This window comes from Bidens hawaiensis, unplaced genomic scaffold (assembly GCF_021521415.1).
Source record: "Bidens hawaiensis isolate Kalapana, Puna unplaced genomic scaffold, B.hawaiensis_p1.1 tig00019810_1, whole genome shotgun sequence".
Classification (NCBI taxonomy): domain Eukaryota; kingdom Viridiplantae; phylum Streptophyta; class Magnoliopsida; order Asterales; family Asteraceae; genus Bidens; species Bidens hawaiensis.
The window spans coordinates 63,921-85,884 of record NW_027493012.1 but is presented as its reverse complement, the minus strand read 5'-3'; the positions used below and the strand labels follow the sequence as shown (position 1 = coordinate 85,884).

General features: G+C 34.2%; 1 protein-coding gene and 1 pseudogene across 2 annotated transcripts; one reads left to right on the top strand and one right to left on the bottom strand.

Annotated features, from left to right (window-relative positions):
* Positions 1-922: 922 nt before the first annotated feature.
* Positions 923-6,067, top strand: LOC143559344 (oxysterol-binding protein-related protein 3A-like). The gene is made up of 10 exons (XM_077047945.1): positions 923-1,083; positions 2,440-2,533; positions 2,606-2,722; positions 3,131-3,203; positions 3,291-3,409; positions 4,370-4,491; positions 4,599-4,775; positions 4,850-4,994; positions 5,120-5,298; positions 5,814-6,067. The coding sequence occupies exons 1-10, from the start codon at positions 923-925 to the stop codon at positions 6,061-6,063; spliced, it is 1,437 nt and encodes a 478-aa protein (XP_076904060.1). The 3' UTR covers positions 6,064-6,067.
* A 417-nt stretch (positions 6,068-6,484) lies between these two features.
* LOC143559345 (protein VASCULAR ASSOCIATED DEATH 1, chloroplastic-like) lies at positions 6,485-13,481 on the bottom strand (annotated as a pseudogene). Its single transcript, XR_013139923.1, has 17 exons — positions 13,214-13,481; positions 13,067-13,120; positions 11,149-11,199; positions 10,352-10,417; positions 10,162-10,257; positions 9,931-10,032; positions 9,550-9,835; positions 9,423-9,463; positions 9,240-9,327; positions 9,066-9,152; positions 8,915-8,969; positions 8,703-8,769; positions 8,506-8,595; positions 8,302-8,363; positions 8,146-8,185; positions 7,772-8,055; positions 6,485-6,885 (listed from the first exon to the last, which is right to left on the bottom strand). The product of XR_013139923.1 is annotated as a protein VASCULAR ASSOCIATED DEATH 1, chloroplastic-like (transcript).
* Positions 13,482-21,964: the final 8,483 nt, after the last annotated feature.

Below are 21,964 nucleotides of genomic sequence, written 5' to 3'. Positions count from 1 at the left end.
TCAGGCTATGGATTTTCCCTAAAACAGGATTCATCTTTTATTATTGGAATACACCGGGTTAGATGTGCACAAACTGGTTTCAAACCCTAAACTGGTTCGGGTTAAAACCAGCTTGTTTTGGTCAACAAAAGTCAAAAACTATTTATGATAGGTTTCGGTTGGGGTTATGATCGGTTTTTGGCCGGTTTCTGGTAGTTAACCGGTTTGAAATCGGTTTCGGTAGAGAAAATTACAAGCCTGTTCCAAACCTACGGTTTCAATCAGTTCCAAACTGGTTTCTAGGGGTGTGCGCGGTTCGGTTATTAGCAATAACCGAACCAAACCGATCATTATCGGTTCGGTCGGTTAATAACTGATATCAAACATGGGCTAAAGTTTTGCTTAAAAATACATGAAATGAAGGTATAAATATATGAAATTGAGATATTAGTACATGTAATAGAGATATAAATATATGAAAATGATAGTACTAAACTATTAATACGTATAATACATGAAATAGAGAAAAAAAAAGCTGGAAAATATGATAAAATGAAGAGTCCAGTGTGGTTCGGTTCCGTTGGTTTTCGGTTCAGTTTGGGTTAACAATTCGGTTATTACTCAATTCGGTTATTACTCACCCCTACTGGTTTCTACATAATCGGTTTCAAACCAGTTTGAGGGTAACTGGACTTTATTTGTTTTACGTTAAAAAAAGAAAAAGAAAAAGAAAAATTGAGCATGCATGGCATAACTATTATAATAATAATTAATAATAATAATAATGATCTAGTTTCACATCGCATGTTCTTTCAAATTCCCAAGATTTGGATTGAGTTCATGTTCTTTACACAATTCTTGAATTCTTCATTGCATGCATATATATAAATAATAACAACAATAATAATATTAATCTCTTGATCCGTTAATAAGGGGAATACATATGGCTCAAAACAAAGGTGGCGGTGGTGGTGGTGGTAGTCCGGCTTCCGGTAGCAGTGCCGGTAGTAGTCCGGCAGGCGGTGGCAGTGCCCGCGGTAGTCCCAGCGGGTTCTTTTCGTCCATCGCTTCCAGTTTCTCAAGCTTTAAGATGCAAGTTAATGGGTAATGAATCATTCTTGATCTATTACATGTTAAAAATGTTTTAGCTTTAACCCATATATAATTGATATCATTTTGTATATAATTAATATCATTTTGTATCCATTCAGTGATGATCAATTACTAACAATTTGGTGGATTTTTACATGTAAAAATTTTATTTTTGCTTGATCTTTTACGGAGCTTTTGAGTATAAACACATGAAGAACGCGTTTTAATAATAAATAAAAATCCATTTTTGTAAACAAAAATTATAAATCTTTTTATTATCTTTTTAATTTCTTTTTAATAATACGACTTCTGCATGCATGTGTTTATATGCCAAAGCTGTGGAAAAATATTATGTAAAATTGAGTTTTTTTCATATGTAAAAATGAATTTTTTACATGTTAAAACTTAGAAGTAAAAAGAATCATTTTTACATAATCTTTTTGGGAGTTTTTGCAAATAAACACACGTAGAAGGCGTTCTAATATATAAAAAAACTCATTTTTGTTTTTTTTTACTATTTTTTTATATTTTTGGTTTTGCATGATTTCCTACGGAGCTTTTGCGTATACACACATGAAGAACGTGTTTTAAACAAAAATTATAAATCTTTTTATTTTCTTTTAATAAAACAACTTTTACATGTGTTTATATGCAAACGCTCCGAAAAAGATTATGTAAAGTTGAGTGTTTTTTCCTTCTTTTACATGGAAAAGTGATTTTTTTTACGTGTTAAAACTTAGAAGTAAAAAGGAATCATTTTTACATAATCCTTTTGGGAGATTTTGCAGATAAACACACGTAGAAGATAAACACACGTAGAAGGCGTTCTAATATAAAAAAAACTCATTTTTGTAACTTTTTTACTATTTTTTTATATTTTTAATTTTTTTAAATCAAAATAGCTTCTACATGTGTTTATATGAAAAACTCTGAAAAACATATGGTTCCCTGGTTCCCAAATGAACCCACCCAGAACTTCATAGAATGTTGTTAATTGTTCATATCTATATGTATTAATATATATATATATATAAATGTTTTAATTATTTTTTTAATTAAAACGGCATCTACATGTGTTTTAATTTAAAAACTTTAAAAAAGATTATGTAAAAATGAGTTCTTTACATGTGAAAATTTCATTCTTGCATAATATTTTTGAAAGCTTTTGCGTATAAACACACGTACAAGGCGTTGTAATAAAAAAAAGCTCAATTTTGTGGAAAAAGAAAGTTACTTTTTTTTTAATTGTTTTTTTTATTTTTATTTTTGTTTATTGAAATAGCTTCTATATGTGTTTTAATGCAAAAACTCCGAAAAAGATTATGTAAAAATGAACTTTTTACATGTTTTAATTATTTTCTTGTTTAGCTTGCTCGGTTACGAAGGTCTTGAAGTTATTAATCCCGAAGGCGGTACCGATGATGCAGAGGTGGAAGCACAAAAAGGCAGATGGAAGCAGGAGGTGCAGTAAACAATTTTTTTTTTTATAAATCTCGCCATTTGTAATTTATTTAATTTTACATTGTTTTCGCAGGAGCGTGACAGTTACTGGAGGTCAATGCAGAAGTATGTTGGAGCTGATATAACATCAATGGTGACTCTACCAGTACTCATTTTTGAGCCCATGACAATGCTGCAAAAAATGGCAGAGGTTTAATATTTGTTCAACTTCACTATTATGTTTAACTTTTGCTTCTTGCATATTATTATTATTATTATTATTATTATTATTATTATTTTGATGTTATTATTAGATTTTTTTCTTTTGCTGTTATAAGTATTTGCTGGTATATGCTGGTATTATTTTGTTCTTGATTTTGATTCTTTTGTTGTAATTTTTAGGTTTTTTTCTTTGTTATTATAAATCATTGTTTATGGAGATTGGTATTGTTTCTTACGTTCTCATTTTTTTAATAAATCAGTATTATTTCCTACGTTCTCATGTTAAGATTAAAATGAACATGAACCTTCCCCTTGTTTTTATTATTATTATTATTATTATTATTATTATTTATTATTTTTATTATTTATTATTTTTTTAAATTTTTTTTTGTTGCAGTTGATGGAATATTCCGACCTTCTAGAGTTAGCAGACGAATGCAAGGATCCGTACATGCGATTAGTATATACAGGTCTACAAAATCTGTTACTATATTACATAAGCGTGTCACATATATTTGTAAAAAACTTGAAAATATAAAGTTTGTTTCTTGTTGCAGCATCCTGGTTTATATCAGTATATTATGCGTTGCAACGAACATGGAAGCCGTTTAATCCGATTCTTGGTGAAACTTATGAGATGGTTAATCATTGTGGCATTACATTTATTGCAGAACAGGTATACTTAACAATTTAAGTTATGTACATGCTTATTTTTTGTTAGGGTCATTTTTCTTCACAAAGATTATTAATTTAAGAGCTTTTTAACCACTACTGTGTTTTTTGGTTTATTTCATTTTTTTGCTGTATTTGTTGTATGATGTCTAGGCTTGTAAACGGACTAAAACGAATGCAAACAGAGCATGTTCGTGTTCGTTCGTTTAATTGTAATCGAACAAATGATAGAACATGAATATTTTCTGGAACGGGATTTTCTTGTCCGTGTTCATTCGTAAAGAAAATGAACATGTTTGTGTTTGTTTATGTTCGTTTATTAACAGTATAAATGAAAAATTGTTCACGAACGTAACTGAACATAGATGAACGAATATAACTGAGCTAAAAGTTAAAACCAGTTAAAAGTAATGTGAAGAATAATGTTTTGGACGTAAAAAGTTATTAAAAGCAGACTAAGTTTTAATGCATAAAAATTACTCCCTCTGTTTGAAAAACACAAAGTTTAAGGTAGATTAAATTATTGTTTTTTTGCTTACCAAATGACAATAAAGCCCTTGGAAATTGGGTCCATCAATATTGTTTATTAATGTTAGTTGTGTGTTTAAGGGTAAACTTGGAAATTGGCTAATAAATTTTGAAAGTGGACATTTGTAATGGGACAAATAAAAAAAGGAAACGTGGACACTTTTAATGGGACGGAGGGAGTATTTATATGAATATACGAAGTTAAACAAATGTAAACTAACAAACTTAAAAGAATTTAAATGAGTGAATGTTCACGAGCATAAACGAAAGAACGAGACACGTGTTCATGTTCGTGCGTTTGTTCATGTTCATTCGTTTATTAAATATACGAAATTTCTGACAAACGGTTCACAAGTTGTTAACTTGACGTGTGGTTCGTTTACAGGCCTAATGATGCCAAGAAGTGACTAATAGTTTAACAATTAATATTAATCAGGTTAGTCATCATCCTCCCATAAGTGCTGCACACGCTGAAAACGCGCATTTTGTGTACGATATAACTTCAAAGGTGAAGACCAAGTTTCTTGGTAACTCTCTTGAAGTATATCCTCTCGGAAGGTAAATAACTAACTCGGTTTCTTGTTTATAAAATAATAATAATAATAATAATAATAATAATAATAATAATAATAGTAGCAGTAGTAGTAGTAATATGTTACTTGCAGAACTCGTTTAAAGCTAAAGAAAGACGGAGTACTACTAGACTTAGTACCACCACCGACGAAAGTTAATAACTTAATATTTGGAAGAACATGGATAGATTCTCCGGGTGAGATGATTTTGAACAATTTAACCACAGGAGATAAAGTTGTTCTGTACTTTCAACCCTGCGGTTGGTTTGGGTGCGTACTTTAAAAATCTTTTACGTTTTGTTTAATGTCAGAATACTATTTAACAGTGTAACAACATTATGCAGTGCGGGTCGTTATGAAGTGGATGGATACGTGTATAATGCGAATGAAGAACCAAAGATATTAATGACGGGGAAATGGAACGAGTCCATGAGTTATCAACCGTGTGATTTGGAAGGCGAACCGCTTCCGAAAACCGAACTTAAAGAAGTGAGTTTGCATTAACATAAATAGAAAAAAAAAGTATAAAAATAAATGTGGTTAGTTATATATATATTTTATTATTATTATTATTATTATTATTATTATTATTATTATTATTTTGAAATATGGAGGTTTGGAGAGTTGCTGAGGCCCCTGCAGATGATAAGTTTCAGTATACGCATTTTGCGCATAAATTAAACAGCTTTACAACTGCACCGAAGAAACTATTTGCATCGGATTCTCGTTTAAGACCAGATAGATATGCGCTCAAGATGGGTGACTTGACTAAAGCCGGTTCAGAAAAGAGCATGTACCTCTCTCTCTCTCTCTCTCTTACACACACACTGACACACACACTCGCATTTTGGATTTTGTTATATTAAAGTCCTTACTGTTGCGTAGAATGTATGTACTTGTGAAAAGAATATTTAAAATAATGACTTGTTAAAATAATTGATCAAAATAAGATTTTATAAGTCTTTTGTGCAAAACAAAGTTGGATATTGTCAAATTTTTAATATTTTAAGAGGTAAAAAGTGACTATTTTAAATATTATTTCACAATAATAATTGTAAGGTCTTTAATATAGCAAAGTTGTTTTTTTTTTTTTAATTTTTTTTTATTTTATGATTTGTTTAGCAACTTTAATATGACAAAATTGTGTTGAGTGATTTTTTCGTGAAAAATGCGAAAGTATGCTGGTTTTTATGATACTAATCGTGATAATGATATTATCCTATTATAACGTCAAACACGTATGCCGCTTCCACAAACAATGTTGAAAAGTCGAACCTAACGTGGCTTCGTTTTTTGTTTGTTTTGCAGTCTGGAGGAGAAACAGAGAGCCGAGAAAAAGATTCGAGAGTCAAAGGGTAAAGAATTCGTCCCGAAATGGTTTGACCAGACTGACCAAATTGCTTCAACACCATGGGGTGAGTTGGAGATTTATGAGTACAACGGTAAATATACAGATCACCGAGCTGCTGCTGATACATCTAGCACCGTTGAAGAGGTTAACGTCACCACAACAGAATTTAACCCGTGGCAGTTCGGAAATGTTGCAGAAACCAGTTGAAAATTTTATTATTTCACATGCTATTAGTTTTTTTTAACTTTCACATAAATGTTTCCATAACTAGGTTCTTTTTGTTTGGCCCTAATTTGAATCATACTCTATATAAGCTGTTTAATATTTTGATATTGATTCTTGACTATAGTCTTACGAATGCTATACAGATTTTGATATGGGAGTCGGTTTTGACTTACGCTTAAAAACGGTCTTTTTAATTAAACGAGTAACTTATTAAATCACGAAAGTAGCATAAATTAGAGACGAAGTTGCATAAAAATGGCGACAGTATTTTTCTACCTTTTATTAACCAAACCGAACCAAATAAAATTAAGTTAAAGACAATAGTAATCACCAATACAAATAAGTTTTAACACCTTAGCAAAACTTAGGGAACGCGGTGTAACGAAAAGCATAATAACCGATATGACTATACAGTTTTTTGGCATCTCTTTAACATGTTCACAACTCGATTACAACTTACCTCCTACATATCGAATTTATGAATAATAAACACAAAGAACATAAATGAGAATGCACACATACATGACTCGAACTTTATACTTCACACTTTATACTCATACCTCACAAATGCTAACTTTTTTAAAGTGTTAGCTTTTTAACCTGAACAGATAACATATCATGCTCGTGTCTCATTTTTTCGAGTAATGTTTCAACGATGATCATCTCCTCTTTAAGATGGTCCATCTGTTTGTTTAGTAATGTTACCGTCTCTGCCCTTCTGTCTATGCGGGCCTTGGTAATCCAAGCCGTGTCTGAAACTACTTGGACGGTTTGTGGTCTCAGTAGTAGCACAACAATGCTCATCTGCATAAACCGAAAGCAAAATGAATGTGTTGGTAGTCTCTATGGGTCTGGAAGTTGGGTAATGGGCTCGGGTCAAAAGTGAAAACCCAAGTTTCTACTATCAAATTTCGACTGACTGAATTTATGACATTAACTTTGGTGTGCCTTGGGAAGTATTATATCGGTAATGACTCTTTAACAGGCAAAATAAAAAAAAAAGTTAGCTATCAAGGAAGCGAGTCAAACAAAGCAAAACGTGTTAAGATCATATTGACAAAGCCGTTAGCCTGTTTTGGTAAACGGGCCGTGTTCGTGCCAAATCGAGAGGTTCATGTGTTGACCTGCTTAACCCATTTTTTTATAGTGTTTAATATCACAATTTAAATTAGTTGGATAACTTATGACAAAATTTATAACTTGAATAGAAATTGACTTAAGATTTTATAACTAAAATATAACTGTTTACATCAATTTGTATTTTTTCTTGTTGTAAGTTGTACTTTTAAATATTAATATGAAACAGAAAAATGAAAAACAGAAAATGGGGTAAAAAGAGTCGTGTTCGTGTCAACCTGCTAATATTCGTTCAGGATGAACCTGCCAGCCCATGAACACGGCCCGTTTAGCACCCCTATTAAAACGGTAGAAAGTTGTCTAAAACGCACTCAAATGCTTACAACCTCTTAAATTATTTTATATTTTGATCAACAGATGTAAATTACAATTTGATTTCCAAATATAAATATAAATAATTCTGAAAAATGAACAAAAACAGTTTTGTTGGGTCAAACCCAACCCTGTTTTGACCCGAACATAATGATAACGTGTTTTGATCCGTTACGAGTCCCTTTTGTTTTATCACAAGCTTTTAACCAAGTAAAGTTAACAAAGTGGAAGTAAAATGTACCTGCATTAGAAGGATGACCACAGCCATAAGGATAAAAACAAAAGACGGGACCTGATTCTGAGACCTGAACGATGAAAACATTTTTGGTACAGAATCTCTGAAAAAGGAGACAGCAGTCGCTGAACCGCTTGAAGGCCCTTGATATGAGTTGTTGATAGTGTTCACTTCCTGAATCTGTGGAACGCTTTGTGTCATCGTTATGTCCCCGTTCTGGCATGGCGGTACTAATTGGTCTGGGGCCTGTACTGGTGGTCCTACGTTTACCTCAGATATCCGGTTGTTGGCTGAAAAGAAACACCAGTTAAATATAAATAATAAATTACAAACCACATTTGATATCAATATCGCACAAGTGTAGCATTTATAAAAGTTACCTTCTCTATTAACAGTCTTCTGTTTTAGTAAAGCATGTCCCTGTGAAAAAAATGTAAATAATTTATAACTAAAACTTTTATCAGACCCTTGATAATAATAATAATAATTATTTTTTTATATAAAATTTTATATAGGATGGAGAATAAAGAAGATACAAGTTCTATGAAGGCTGCAAACGTATCTCGACACTCTTCAACCGTAGCCGTCACTATCTTCCCTGAAAATTGTAAATCCGTTAATTTTCATCGCCTTATTATAAAAATAAATAAATAAATAAATAAAATAAAAATTCTGATGTTTCTTGAATTTTCCTTAAAATTATGTAACCAGATTTGGTTAAGTATATAAGCAATGCAAACCTTTCCACATGGTTTTCTTGGAGAATGCCACAGTCACATACACCTTTAACGTGCAGCTATTATTGAATTTGCTACTACATCCCATAACCCCTGCAAACATATAAAATAAAATGTAATCATTAAACACTGCCTTGCTCAAGTAAAAAACTAACACATTGATCACTCGTGATATTTTATATTTTATTTGAAAAGCATACCTCCACGGAAAAGTAGTCCCCATAGGGAACATCATTGATCACTTGTGATGTCTTCACAACCAAATGACTGGTACAAATTGAAGGTAGGAATAAATTAAAATTGATAAACAAACTGTAAATAAATGTGTCACAAGAATATTTTACACAGCCTTTAGAAAGTTTACAAAAATGGTGTAATAAAAAATCATTTTAACAGGGAAAATGCAGTCTACCTGTTTCTGTAAACTCGATAATTTTGTACTTCATTGCAAGTACCAAACCTAGCACCTAAAAGGAGAAAAAGAAACATTAACATTGCAACAACAATAGCTATTTACTGATAAATAAATACAATATAATTACACATTCTATTATAACACGTACCAAAATAAATTTTGATTGGATGCTGGAATGATACTTCACGAGCATGACCGAGTTGTTCATGCGGTTTCCATGATGTGCACTTAAGATCTGGAAAACAAAAAGATTTAAATTTATATTTAATATTGAAGTGATCAAGTGAATTATATCAATTTCATAATATATAACATAAGTCACCTTTATCTCCACATTTTTTGTGATATGATTCAAGAAAAGGGAGAGCTTCATCTGAAAAAAAGAGACTAAAGAACTCATCCACCTTTATCTGCAAAAGAGATACAAGTAACAGAAATATAACTTTCTAGTGCATATTGACATGACAAAATGTAGTCATTACTCTATTTAAACAAATAATGCTACCGGAAATGTAGATTCAGCAGCTAGAGTATACTCCCCGGGGACTGCACATGAAAAAAGGTGATGCATTATACTTCTAAACATTAACTGTTAACAAGTGTAACTCATCAATCATCCAAAAGAAACTAACCCGCGGGTGCATCAGCATCCTCCATCTCCCATGCAAATGACTTTCCAGAAGATGAACAATCAGTATTTTGAACAAGAACTGTGTCCTCGTCTATTGTGTCTTGCACTCCTGATGGCGTCACCGCCACTTCCGGTTCAATGCCACGCGTACCATTGGGATCTTCTTGAGTGACGTCACCCATGTTTCTGTTTGCAGTTTCAAGATCTTCCCCTGGTGGTCTGGCTTCATTTGGATCTTCAACCATAACAATTTCAGGCTCTTCATCAATCAACTCAGATCACGATTCCTGCAAAAATAGATAAGTATAACTAACTATAGAAATGTAACAGATACGGTTATCAATTGATCATCATTTGTAAGCTGTGTTAAAGATGGAGAAACCTGTTAACCAGAAATAGCTTTACTTCCATTTCCATGTTCTACCCAACCATCATTAATAAGCTTAAAGGCTTCATCACGTGATAAAAAAGATGTAAAGAAATACTGCAGAAAAAAAAGCAAGTTAAGAACTTAAGATGTCATCGCCTAATGTATATATCATGTTAAAAGAGCCCAGAAAAAACATAAGTACTGTTTCTGTTTCAATTACTAAACAACAGTCAGTTATAATACCTTCTTTTCTGAAGCTATTAGTTCTATGGCTGTAGGGAATATTCCTGCAGTCTTTGCTCTTTTTACTGAGTTAATTTCCTCAAAAGCAATTATTTTCTGCATGTGAACAACCACCATTCAAAATTGATTAACATCGTGTTTCATAAAAAATAACTTAAGAAAACAATGGAATTTAGGTTCATAAAAGCACCTTTGTCTCAAATCCAAATAGGTTTGAGTAAAAGCATATGTGATGAAGAAACAGGTACATATGACCCTACAACATATCAAGCAAGAATAATCAGAAACTAAAAAAATGTGCACACTCATTTACCAAAAGTAGCTGAGGGAACTCAATACCATAGTTGTCAATAGCGAATAGCGGTAAATAGCGACACACTACCTATATGCTACATAGCGAATAGCGGTAAATAGTGACCGCTATTTCGTGTTTAGCGGTAAGTAGTAAAAAAATTTATAAATAAAAAAATAGCAATTTATAATCGTTATATATATATGTCAATTTTAAACTTATTTGTGTATAGATTTATAAGTTTAAGGACTAAATATAAAGTAGTAATAATAGAAGGGCTAAATATTGAAATACACAAACTAATTTCAAACTTTTATGTTAAAGTTGATAAGTTTTAGGGACCAAATACAAACAATTGAAAGATAAAAGGGGTTAAATGTTAAAATATGTAAAGTTATTTAAACCTAAAAAACCTAAAACAAAGATCCCAGCCGCTACTCAGCCAGGTATTCTTCTTCTTCATTGTTCCCGGCCAAAACTGTTGCTCCGGCACCGGAAGTCGCTATATTGTCGCTATTTGGCCGCCAAGTAACATGTAGCGGCATATGGCCGATACGCTATGAAGTGCGCTATAGCGGGCGCTATTGTCGCTATTGACAACTATGCTCAATACATGCAATAAGTTATAGAATAATGATCAAGATAAGAACAATGTTTAGAAACTCAACATTAAACAGACAAAGGACCAAACAAACCTGAAGAATGAAATTCTCTTGCAATGCACAGTTGAAATCTTGAATAAGGACCTAATAAACAGAAGTTAAAGAAAGACAGGAAAAATAATATGCTTTCAGAATTTGAGATAAATTAGAGAATGTGAATCTAATACACAAGTTTTAGCAATATAAACCAACAGGCACAGTAGACATTCTTTAACTAGACTAGTCACTAGAGTTCCAAAATTGTTTTCATTCAAATCACTAAATTGTGTCTGCACCTATGTAAACTTAATAAAATATTCTGTTAATTTTAGAAAAATAACTATTCTGTTTATTTGACTAGCTACATATTCAATGTGGTCTTCACAACCACATCATTAACTTCAAACCTAACACGGATAAACTATATTAAAACTCACTATCTGCAATACATACAGCCTCTACATAAGCCAACCATATAACTGCAATATTCTGTTAATATTAGAAAAATAACTATCATGTTTGCTCAAGTAGCTACAAGTTCTATGTGCTCACATCTACATTACTGCCTCCGGACCTAACACGAAACTATATTGGAATTCACTATCTGCAGCACATACCGCATCTTCATAAGCAAATCAAATACCAACTATACTACAGCCACAGAACTAGAAACCAAAAAATCAGAGACCTCTTAGGTACAAGCTAAATCATTGAAGGTGACACAAAAACTGCATGATTAAATCATTGGACGTGACATAAACTTCTAAAATTTTATGATGAGGTTAAACTTTATGCTATAATGCACATCTTCAAATGATAAAACTAAGTAACATCCTACAGCTGAGATCGCAAATGCATCCAATAACCATAACCTCAACAAATAGCATGATCAAATCACCAATAATCCTAACTCTATTCTCCATCCTACCTGAAAAATTAAATGTTAAACAATACCTAAATCCTAAAGCCCTAAAGTCCAAACACAAAACTTCTCCCCCGAGCACACGCAATGGAACCTTAGACCCTCAAGGGAAATCAATCCACGAAATAATATGATCTATGGACAGCATCATTGTGGTAAAGGTTGTAAGGTCAGAAGAATATACAGGGAGAGGTCATAAAACGACATCTTTATTGGTCTTATCGGTTCTAGTTCCTATTTTTTATGAAGAGAATGAATCCTTTTATCGAAGGATTGGAAAAAAAAAATGGTCCGGATCTCTCTATTAAACTAAAGGCATTATTTAATAGCTATCTTTTGCTTCAGTTTATTCCCTACAAACAAAAATTGAAGATTTAGTTACTATCAAAAATTAGAAATCTACTTGTCTATCTTCATCCATGGATTGCTTATAATTTTGTCCTACTTCCTACTCATACTGATTCAATTGGACATATTGATCCAATTTTATAACTTTGTTTCACCATGTCATAATCCAAGTTTTCGATATAATCCAATTCAAATAAAATCAATCTAGTTTTTCATATCTGCTCTCTGTTCTAGCAAAATAATGAGCAAATATAGCTTCAACACAACAAATGTTAATAACTAGACCTGTAAACGAACCGAATGTTCGGTGAACTGTTCGTGAATTGTTCAGCAGGAAGTTCGTTTAATTAAACGAACAAACATTAACACATGTTTCGTTCGTTCGTTTATGTTCGTGAACATTCGTTTATGTCCGTTCATTTATGTTCGTTTAAATATTAACAGAAAAGAGTTAAATATTATCTTGAATAGTCATCTACTTAATGGTTTTATATTTGTTCATTTGTGTTCAGTTACATTTGTTCATATATATTCATTTATGTTCGTGAACTGTTTGTTTAAATTTAATCAACCGAACACGAACATGTTCCTTTATTTAATAAACGAACACGAACACAAAATATGTGTTCGATTAAGTGTTCATGTTCGTTCGGTTAGTTTACATCACTCCTCAACAGTAACAATAATAATGATAATAATTACTTCTTCAGGAGGAAGCCGAAACAGCTGCCGATACTCTTCACTCCTCAACGACGGCTGAAAACACACACATCATCAACAAACAATTAGGTCAAACAGTCAACTCAATCTCTATCTCAATCTCCAATCCGTTACAAAACCTAATCGCACCTGAAACTCTAGCTGTACGGAAGATCTTCGAGACAAATCGGAGCTATCAACCGGATCTGACACCGCCGCCGGAGATTCGCCGGAGGTTGCAGCATCAGACGAGTTAGTTGTAGCTGATTTGTCCATGGATTGTGACGGAGGTGCGGTGTTGTCGCTAGTGGAAGCCGCCGTCGCCACCGCCATAGCGTGGAAGTTGTTACGGCGGAGTAGAATGTATAGATCACGGTGTATGCGGCGGTGATGACGTGGCTTAGAGTTATTATTATTATTATTAGATATTAGATTATTATCACTTGTTGGTAGTTGACGATGGAAGACGGGCTTTGTTGTTTTCAGCATGTAGAGTAATGTACAAGTTTTTATTCCAGATTTACAATTAAGTTAATCGGGTTAACGTTGGTTTCAGAGTTTGATTTGTGCGTTTCCTTGAAAACCATCACTTGACAGTCGTGGCGTCACAAGAGCAAAATTCTTGGGCATAACACACGGTGGGACGAAAACCCGAGTGAGGCTAGGATTTGAACTACTAACATCAACTTAAATCCTTTGTCATACACGTGAAGATCGAACTTAGGTTTCATAATAATAATAATAATAATAATAAATAAGACAATATAAGGTATCTCTTTTTGGTAATCTTGTTAATTTCTATATTTTATTTAGCAAATAATGATTTTAATAAGTTAGACTAGAAACAACCGTGTACGGTTTAGTTTGGATCAGTTTGACCAATTGGTAATAATTAACACAAAACTTGAGCTAAATTGGTAATAATACATGAAATTGAGGTATAAATACGTGAAATTAATGTATAAACACATGAAATGAATGTATAAAACATTGAATGCATGAAATATAGTTACAAAAGCTAGAAATATATGACCATATGAATTATTCGATCCGGTTAATTTCAGTTAGCCGAGGATACAAAAGAAGCGTTTTAATGATTTTCAGTTATTTTCGGTTTAGTTTCATTTGGTTTCGGTTGACAGTTTGCTTATTACTCATCCCTAGTTGAGGCGTTCACTTTCATTGCTAAACTTAATCATACTCACATAATAATCATATTCTTACAAGTTACAACTTGCATAATAATTGAATATTCACAATATTTCACTCTGATTTCGTTTATGAAAATTGATATGAGCAAAGTGAGGAACATATTCTCATTGTAAGCGATATTGAGTGTAAATTTTTCAATATAAATTATTGTTTGATAATTAGTTATAGTTTAGAATATTATAATTTAGTTGGTCTATTATATTTATAACACGATGTCTGTGTTATTTTAGTATTTTAATTGTATTTGTAGATTAATATAATTCAAATTTGTGCATTCCATTTATAACGAAATTGATGTAATTGAATTACGTGGGGTTAGCGAGTCACATCACATCCCTTAACTTAAAGAGGGTTTGTTGGGATGATAGGTGTGATTCCTCGTTAGCATGTGTAGTTAGATATATTCTTATCTTGTTATGTTTCATTGTTTTAATAATTATTATTATTAAATTAAAGTTCAAGTTAGTTATTAGATAATCAACTAAATTGGTTGATGTCAGTTGTGTTGTGTTTCGTCAGATGTATTTTTATGGAGAGGCATTGAGTTCGAATCTTTGGAGCGTTAAACGAATAATGAAATAGCTGAAATTTCATCTAAGGTGTTGAAATCGGGTATGGTTATTGGTGGGCCTAATGACTTTCTGAGTTAAAACGCCGTTAAAGAAATATCATTCGTTTTTCGGTTAATAGAAAATATAATTTTAGCTTTGACTACATTTGAGTTAAATTAATTCAATTTGAATAAAAGATTCCAAAGTCCAATATCCTAAGCCCATTAACAACAATAAAAAACACTATTTGTTGTAGCCCATACATAGAAGGTATCATCAAGGGCCCATTACTTGGAGCCACAGGGCCACACTCCACAGAGCCTGCTTCAAATCCCTTCACCGAGCCTAGAGTTGTGGCTAGAGTTGCACAAGCTAACCGGTTAACCGATTCTTATGCGGAAACCTAACTGACTAGTAACTGATCCATCACTACCCGGTTCGAACCACCGGTTAGAAACCGGTTTATATTATTGATCTCCAAAACTGGTTACAAATGAGTTAACCGAACCGGTTACTTGATTTTATTTTTTAAAAAAACCAATTTTTCCCGTGATTTACTGTTAACTGGTTCGGTTATACCTGAAACCGGTTATACCGGGTAGGGGTTTCTTGTCTCAAAACCGGTTAGTACCCGACCCTATTAACCGGTCTAAACGATTATTTGACCGTTGACCAATAACCAGTTTGAAAATAACCGATTTTCAACTAAACGGTTTGTGCACCACTAGTTGTGGCCTTGGATCTGCCTGGCTATTAGTGATGCTAGGCATGCCCATGCACATATAGAGATGCAAATATCGCTTTATCGCTAATCGTAATATTATTTAACAACAAACCGGTTATTGGTCAGCATGGTCAAAACCGATTCTTACATGTATAAAAATCTAACCTATGAAATTGATTAGGATAAGCACGGGTCCTTTAGTGTTTATTCATGGACTTCGAGAGCTTCAGTTGACATTTGTTTTAATCATCAGTCGAGTTGTTTTTCTTTGTCTTGCATAATGTTTGCAAATGAGACCTCTTAGTGGAGTTGGACGTGGCCAGGGTCATCTGAGATCCCACGCGGGACTCGACCGACGTCTGCAGTCTAGGGCATGGTGTTAGTAAGGGCACAAAATATTTAAAATAAATTATCTATATAACTTTTAACCTTAATTGGTGAAACCGGGGGGGGGGGGGGGGGTTGAAAACGGCCAAAAAAAAACCAATAAGAGTCCAAAAAGATCTATACATGTCTATTAACCTATCTAAAAAAGTCTAGACCTTATGAAGCATTACAACTATTGTCAACCTTTTAATATTTTTTTTATATAAGAATCATCTTTTATTACTTGTCTTGAATACTTGAAATCTCGAGACGATCCTGGACGTGGCCTTGAGAAACACATGTCAATTCTTGTATCAAATCATTTCACTCCTAACATTTGACGTAAATCATGTTTCCTCACAATTAGTAATTTCATCACTATGATTGGTTCGCTTTAGGAAGTATCAACACCAGAAGAACTTCGAGAGTTTGACGTATTTCTCAAAGTTCCTCTGATGTTATGTTTCCTCAAGTGAACCAACTATGGTGATGAACACATTCTCTTAAGTGTGTATGTAACTTGATCACTGCTTCAGTCACAAGGTTATATATATAAACACCATAATGGTTTTTATTTTCATAAACCTGGATCATTGTGTTGAATGAAAAGTCTGAATAAGTTTTCTCAGTTTCTTAACAATAGGGTTAGCTTTTAATCCTTTTTTATTATTGTGACAAAGCTAAATATCAATGCTGATTACCAATTGATATTATTAGGTACAAACTACAATAAATTGGTTGTGGCTCAATGATAGAGCACTCATTTTACTAGTGAGAGGTAGGGGGCTCAAACCTTACTACAACCAATTTATATGGGAGATATGAGGGATGACCATGGTTTGCCATGGTTCGAGTCCTGATCTCACCGGCTCCTCGCTGTCGTGCCATTTAGCGGGCGTGGTGGTCGGGTTTTATCCGGTGAATCCCTCAATAGGTGGACCGCTGGGGCTTCGTCCGTCCGGACTAGTGGCCGGCTCGTGCTACCTTTAGCCAATGGGGGCCGCGTACAGAGTACCCGGCGTTACTTAGTTGGTCGTTAAAAAAAAAAGTACAAACTACAAATAAGACACTAAACAACAAAAGTGTGTCATTGGTCCAACAGTAACTCTTAATGGGACGTTATAGTTATACTTGTTTCGATAATTTCCCTTTGTAGATGTTTATAGGTTTGGTTTGTGGTGTTTTTTGTTTTGTTACCTTAGAGCATTCTCATCGTATCCCTTATAATTATGTGTGGAGAGTTTGTCATTCTCTTTGTGATTGTGAGTGTAAATTATAGGTGGAGAAATAAATGTAGTGATTTTTTGTAAATTTGAGGAAACATTTGGGAAACATTGTTTGCCCTTATTTATTTTTTAATATTTATTGGATTGATTGTAAATAGAGGAGAGAGAAAACTATAATGATAAAGGTATAAAAAATATTATTTAATTGAACAGAAGGGAAAAATGTAGTGTTTTTTTTAGTGTAATTATAAAGATAGGGATGAGGAATGGGATGAGAATGCTCTTATTCTCTTTTTGTGTACGATTTTTGAGCTTCTAGTTTCTAGTTAGGGTTTTGTTTTATAATAGGGTCGTCCTATGAATCGTTAAAAGTTTATAGGCCTAAAAAGTCTTAAAATTTAGGCCTTTATGGGTATAGTACACACACGCTAAAAGTATATGGATTGATGTTTGTTTCTTTAATTAAAAATACATTTTTCTTTTCAAAAACCATATAAAATATATATAAAATTTAGATTTTCAAGCCTACATGGGCGATCAGTCTGGGGATCGTGCGGCGTTGCTCTCCCCCTTGTTTTAATATATTCGGCCTTAAAAAGATTATATTTATTTATTTAGTATCTTAATTATATTATTCATTTCAAATTTTTAAAAATAAAGAGTTTATTCCTAATTTTTAGTATTTAGTAAGTTATTATCTAATCCGTATTTCTTAAAGCTTGCACTTAACTGTTAACACAATAATTTTATAACTTTCATGTCCCTGTCGACAGATGTTCTTGTTATATCATATATTAATATAATATTCCATGTTTCGTATTTGGTGTCTATTTTAGTGATTTCATTGCAAGTAATCAACATCTTCTGGTCTACTTGTTTGTCTCCTTATCGTTAATCTACTTGTTTTTACCTTATGAGAATGGGCTAATGGTATTATGATATAATTACACTTTGGGTGTTGATGCAAGGAGAGAAGTTGCTTGTGAGCTATTCGAAATTGGCTTGTTAAAATCTTAAATCAAGCTGAACTTAAATGAGTCCATGCTTAAAAAAAGTTTGTTTAATAAACGGGCCGTCGAAAAAGGACACACCCAATGTTTTAAAATAGTAAAGCATAGACACAAAAAGTGAACATATTCACCATGTATATAGCCTTTTGATAGTCAATTCCATTTTGGAGACACTTTGATCTTTAACCATAGTTACATTATAGGTTATTTCAAACCTCTAGATCATCATAAGAAACAACTTTAAACCTTACAAGGTCTGGTTTTACAACTTTAAACCTTGCTTTAAACGTTTACCTCGTTTTATAGTTCAAAACCCTTTATAAATAATAAAACATTAACTTTTCTGATAGATTATCATAATAGTTAGACTTTTAGTCCCTCTGTTTGATTAGTCATATCTTTATTACAAAGACATTATTATGAAGACACGTTCATTAACAAAACATTTGTAGGAAAGCTATGTTAGATAGTTTAAACTTTGTAACAAGGTTTTACTATACCTTCGTCCAAGGTCTTAGTTTAGATATAAATAAAGACGTAATTTTATAAAAGTTACCAAAAAAGATATTTTAACTGGTTACAAGGCGAGACCATGGCTTCTTAACGACCGACAAGAACCTTCACGCTAATTGAGACACGATGGTTGGGTTCTTGGTGGCAAAGCAATGCTTGAGAAGGGCTTCAGACACGTTTATCGATAGTAACCGATATCATCATTTTCTTGAAATTTTCGTTTTAAAAGATTGCTATTAAGACTTTTCTATTTTATCTTTCAAGTTCCCTAATTTTAGAATAAACGAAATCAAACCATAAATCGATAATCAATTCCAATTTAGACATAAACCCTAAATTCCTAATAAATTCCAATTCTGTATTACATTATCCAAATATCCAATAAGCCATAATCAATCATTCAAATATTCAATTGCCCATAAACAATTTCAAATTAACAATTTATATAAACAAATTAACAATTTAGTTTTAGATAAAAGTAGAAGAACACCTAAATTGAACAAGCAGAAGTTGAACCGAAGAAGAGAGACTGAGGGAACATCGGCTGTATGGTGGAGGTCCGGTGACCAGAGGAGGGTAGCAAGGGGGTGAGGCAGCACAAGGTGGAAGTAACGGCTGAAAGAAACTTTGTTTTGTTGAATGTTGATGTCTGACCTAAACCAAACGTCTAGGCATCATGGACCAACGAACAATGATTTTATTTGGTTGGACTTTAATTGGTTTTAACGTTTAATTTGGTTGGGCTTTATTCAAATAGGGGTAACGTTTTATTTTTTCAGGGGTAACAAAATACGAAAACCAACAAAAAAATAAATAAATGTGCACTGCCGTCGAAAAGTTTAGGGGTACCCGAGCAGTGGCGTAACTTAGTTGGGGCCAGGGGTGGCCCCGCCCCCCTCAGTTTTTTCGCTCGGTGGTGTAAATTTATTCTTTTTCGGCCGAAATTTTTATATGCAGTGTAAATTTACCCGCTTTCGACCGAAATTTTGAGGCAGACCCCCTCCGTTTTTTGCTTGGTAGTGTAAATTTATCATTTTTTCGGCCGAAAATTTTATACACAGTGTAAATTTACCCGCTTCCGACTAAAATTTTGAGCCCGACCCCTCCGTTTTTTCGTTTGATAGTGTAAATTTATCTTTTTTAGGCCAAAATTTTTTATAAATAGTATAAATTTAACCGTTTCTGTGTACGACCCATAATTGCCATAACTCGTGGAAAAGGGGTGTACGTGTAAGATCCATAATTGCCCACAATTTTAAATGTATGAACAATTTGGGGAAGCGTACACAACTAATTAAACATAATATTACGCAACGAATATTACTAATTACACAACATAGGACACACCATATGTAATAGTTACATATCTTATGTTTTAATTACATAATACACATAAACATAGTTACGCAGGTCATTCGCGAAATAATTTGACCTTTATAAAAAGACAAGTTGAATGAAAAATATATTACTATACTTGAATTAAAAAGAATAAAACATTCAATTTGACGACATATCTTTTTTATCTATCTATATAAACGAAGATACAAAAATCTTACGTCTCGCGATGTGGTTGCCCCCTTTTTTTGGAGTCACCATATTTGCTTAATTTTTAAATGGAGGCTTCTCATGCATTTGACCCGAATTCATGGGTATGAGTCTTACCAAACCCAGATATTCCTTAGACGAGTTAGAGTGGAAAGGGTACTGAAGAGGTAGGTCCCAGCAGAGCCCAGTTGGACCCGCAAGACTCACCTCAAAGAGGGACGTCTGCGCAGTTGAACCCGCAAGACTCACCTTCAACAGGGACGTCTGCGCAAAGGCTAAACTCGCAAGACACCTTGAAGAGACGTCTGCGCAGAAACCAACTGGATCCGCAGGACCCACCATGCTCAGAGACGTGACGTCCTTACGCGCAGTACGCAAGCTGTTCCCGCAGGAAAAGCCTCCCAATGGTCGACGTACTCCGCCTGTTCCCGCAGCAACGGATACTAGCCATCAGGGAAGGCTACCCGCGCAGCAAGGCTACACGCACAAGGCACTTAACTCTTAAATAATTCAGTAATGTCACCTGAAGGAGTGAGCAAGCCGGGAACACTCCCGCACAAATGTGCCAGTCCGTACGATACTGGAGGATCTTTTGTACTGTACCTGACGAGGTATGGACAAAAGATCTGACCAAAGATACGACAGCTCACTGACAACAGTATGACGAGCAGCACGCTCTTGTACTGTATGTCACTATCAGCCGCTGCCTACTCACCAACCTGTCGGAGGACGTGCATAGCCTGCAGTTGGTGGAACAGGAATAGTACACAGCCGGCCTGGTCACTATCAGCCGCTGCCTACCCACCAACCACCAGCATGGCACGTGCGTAGCCCACAGTTGGCAGAACAGGAATACTATTCAGCCGGCTGTACCTGCTTGGAAACCTACCTTCGGCTATAAATACTCCAACACCTTGGAATGGTATAAACATTATCTTACATTACCTGATATCTCATTATCTTATCTTCTCTAGCAATCTCTTAATATACACTTATATTCAAGAGCAATCTAGTCTGATTCTCACGCCGGAGGGTGGTCACAAGGAGGTACCCCCCCTTCTCAGTGACGAGCTCACGGTGTCTGTTTTGCAGGTTATCAGAAGAACCATCTTTGCCGGACCTAACCCCTCGTGGGAAACATCTATTTAACCCCCAGATTATCCGTAATCTGCCCGGGGTCGATTAGTGTTTCTTCATTGGCGCCATCCGTGCATAAAAGCTAGAACTAATTCATTCAGTTTTTTCAAACCTCCGAAAAGATGGTTAACGTTACTCCGGTAACCAAGAAATCCCGGTAACCGCAACCCCAGCTACTAGGGGGAACACCGGCGAATACACACATTTTACGACCACTACCCCGGTTACCCAAGCCGGGGCAAGTGCAGTAAATTTTACGAACACTACCCCGGTTACCCGAGCCGGGGCAAGTGCAGTAAACAATCCTTTACTGGGATTCACCAATACCCAGTTGGAGAGACAACAGACGAGGCTCCCCCGCCAAACACTTGATCAAGTTAAAGCGTGGGCGGAAGCACGTCAAAAGGAATTCCAAGCTGAGTTGGATGAACGCTTACGTTCACTCCAACAGGCTGACGAATTCGGAAGCACTCAACAGCTCAACATGAGCAATGAGTTCGAGTACTTGGACGATGATTCGGAGGAATCCGACACCGACGCAAACCCTCGCCATAGGGCGAAAGGGAAGCGTAAGGAAACGGACTTCCAACCGAGAAGGAATTTTGGAGAAACTTTTA

Coding starts and splice junctions, on each gene's coding strand:
- LOC143559344 (XM_077047945.1), top strand. CDS start 923: ATGGCTCAAAACAAAGGTGGCGGTGGTGGTGGTGGTAGTCCGGCTTCC. Junction 3,204..3,290: donor CATGCGATTAGTATATACAG/GTCTACAAAATC, acceptor TTCTTGTTGCAG/CATCCTGGTTTATATCAGTA. Junction 5,299..5,813: donor GCCGGTTCAGAAAAGAGCAT/GTACCTCTCTCT, acceptor TTTGTTTTGCAG/TCTGGAGGAGAAACAGAGAG.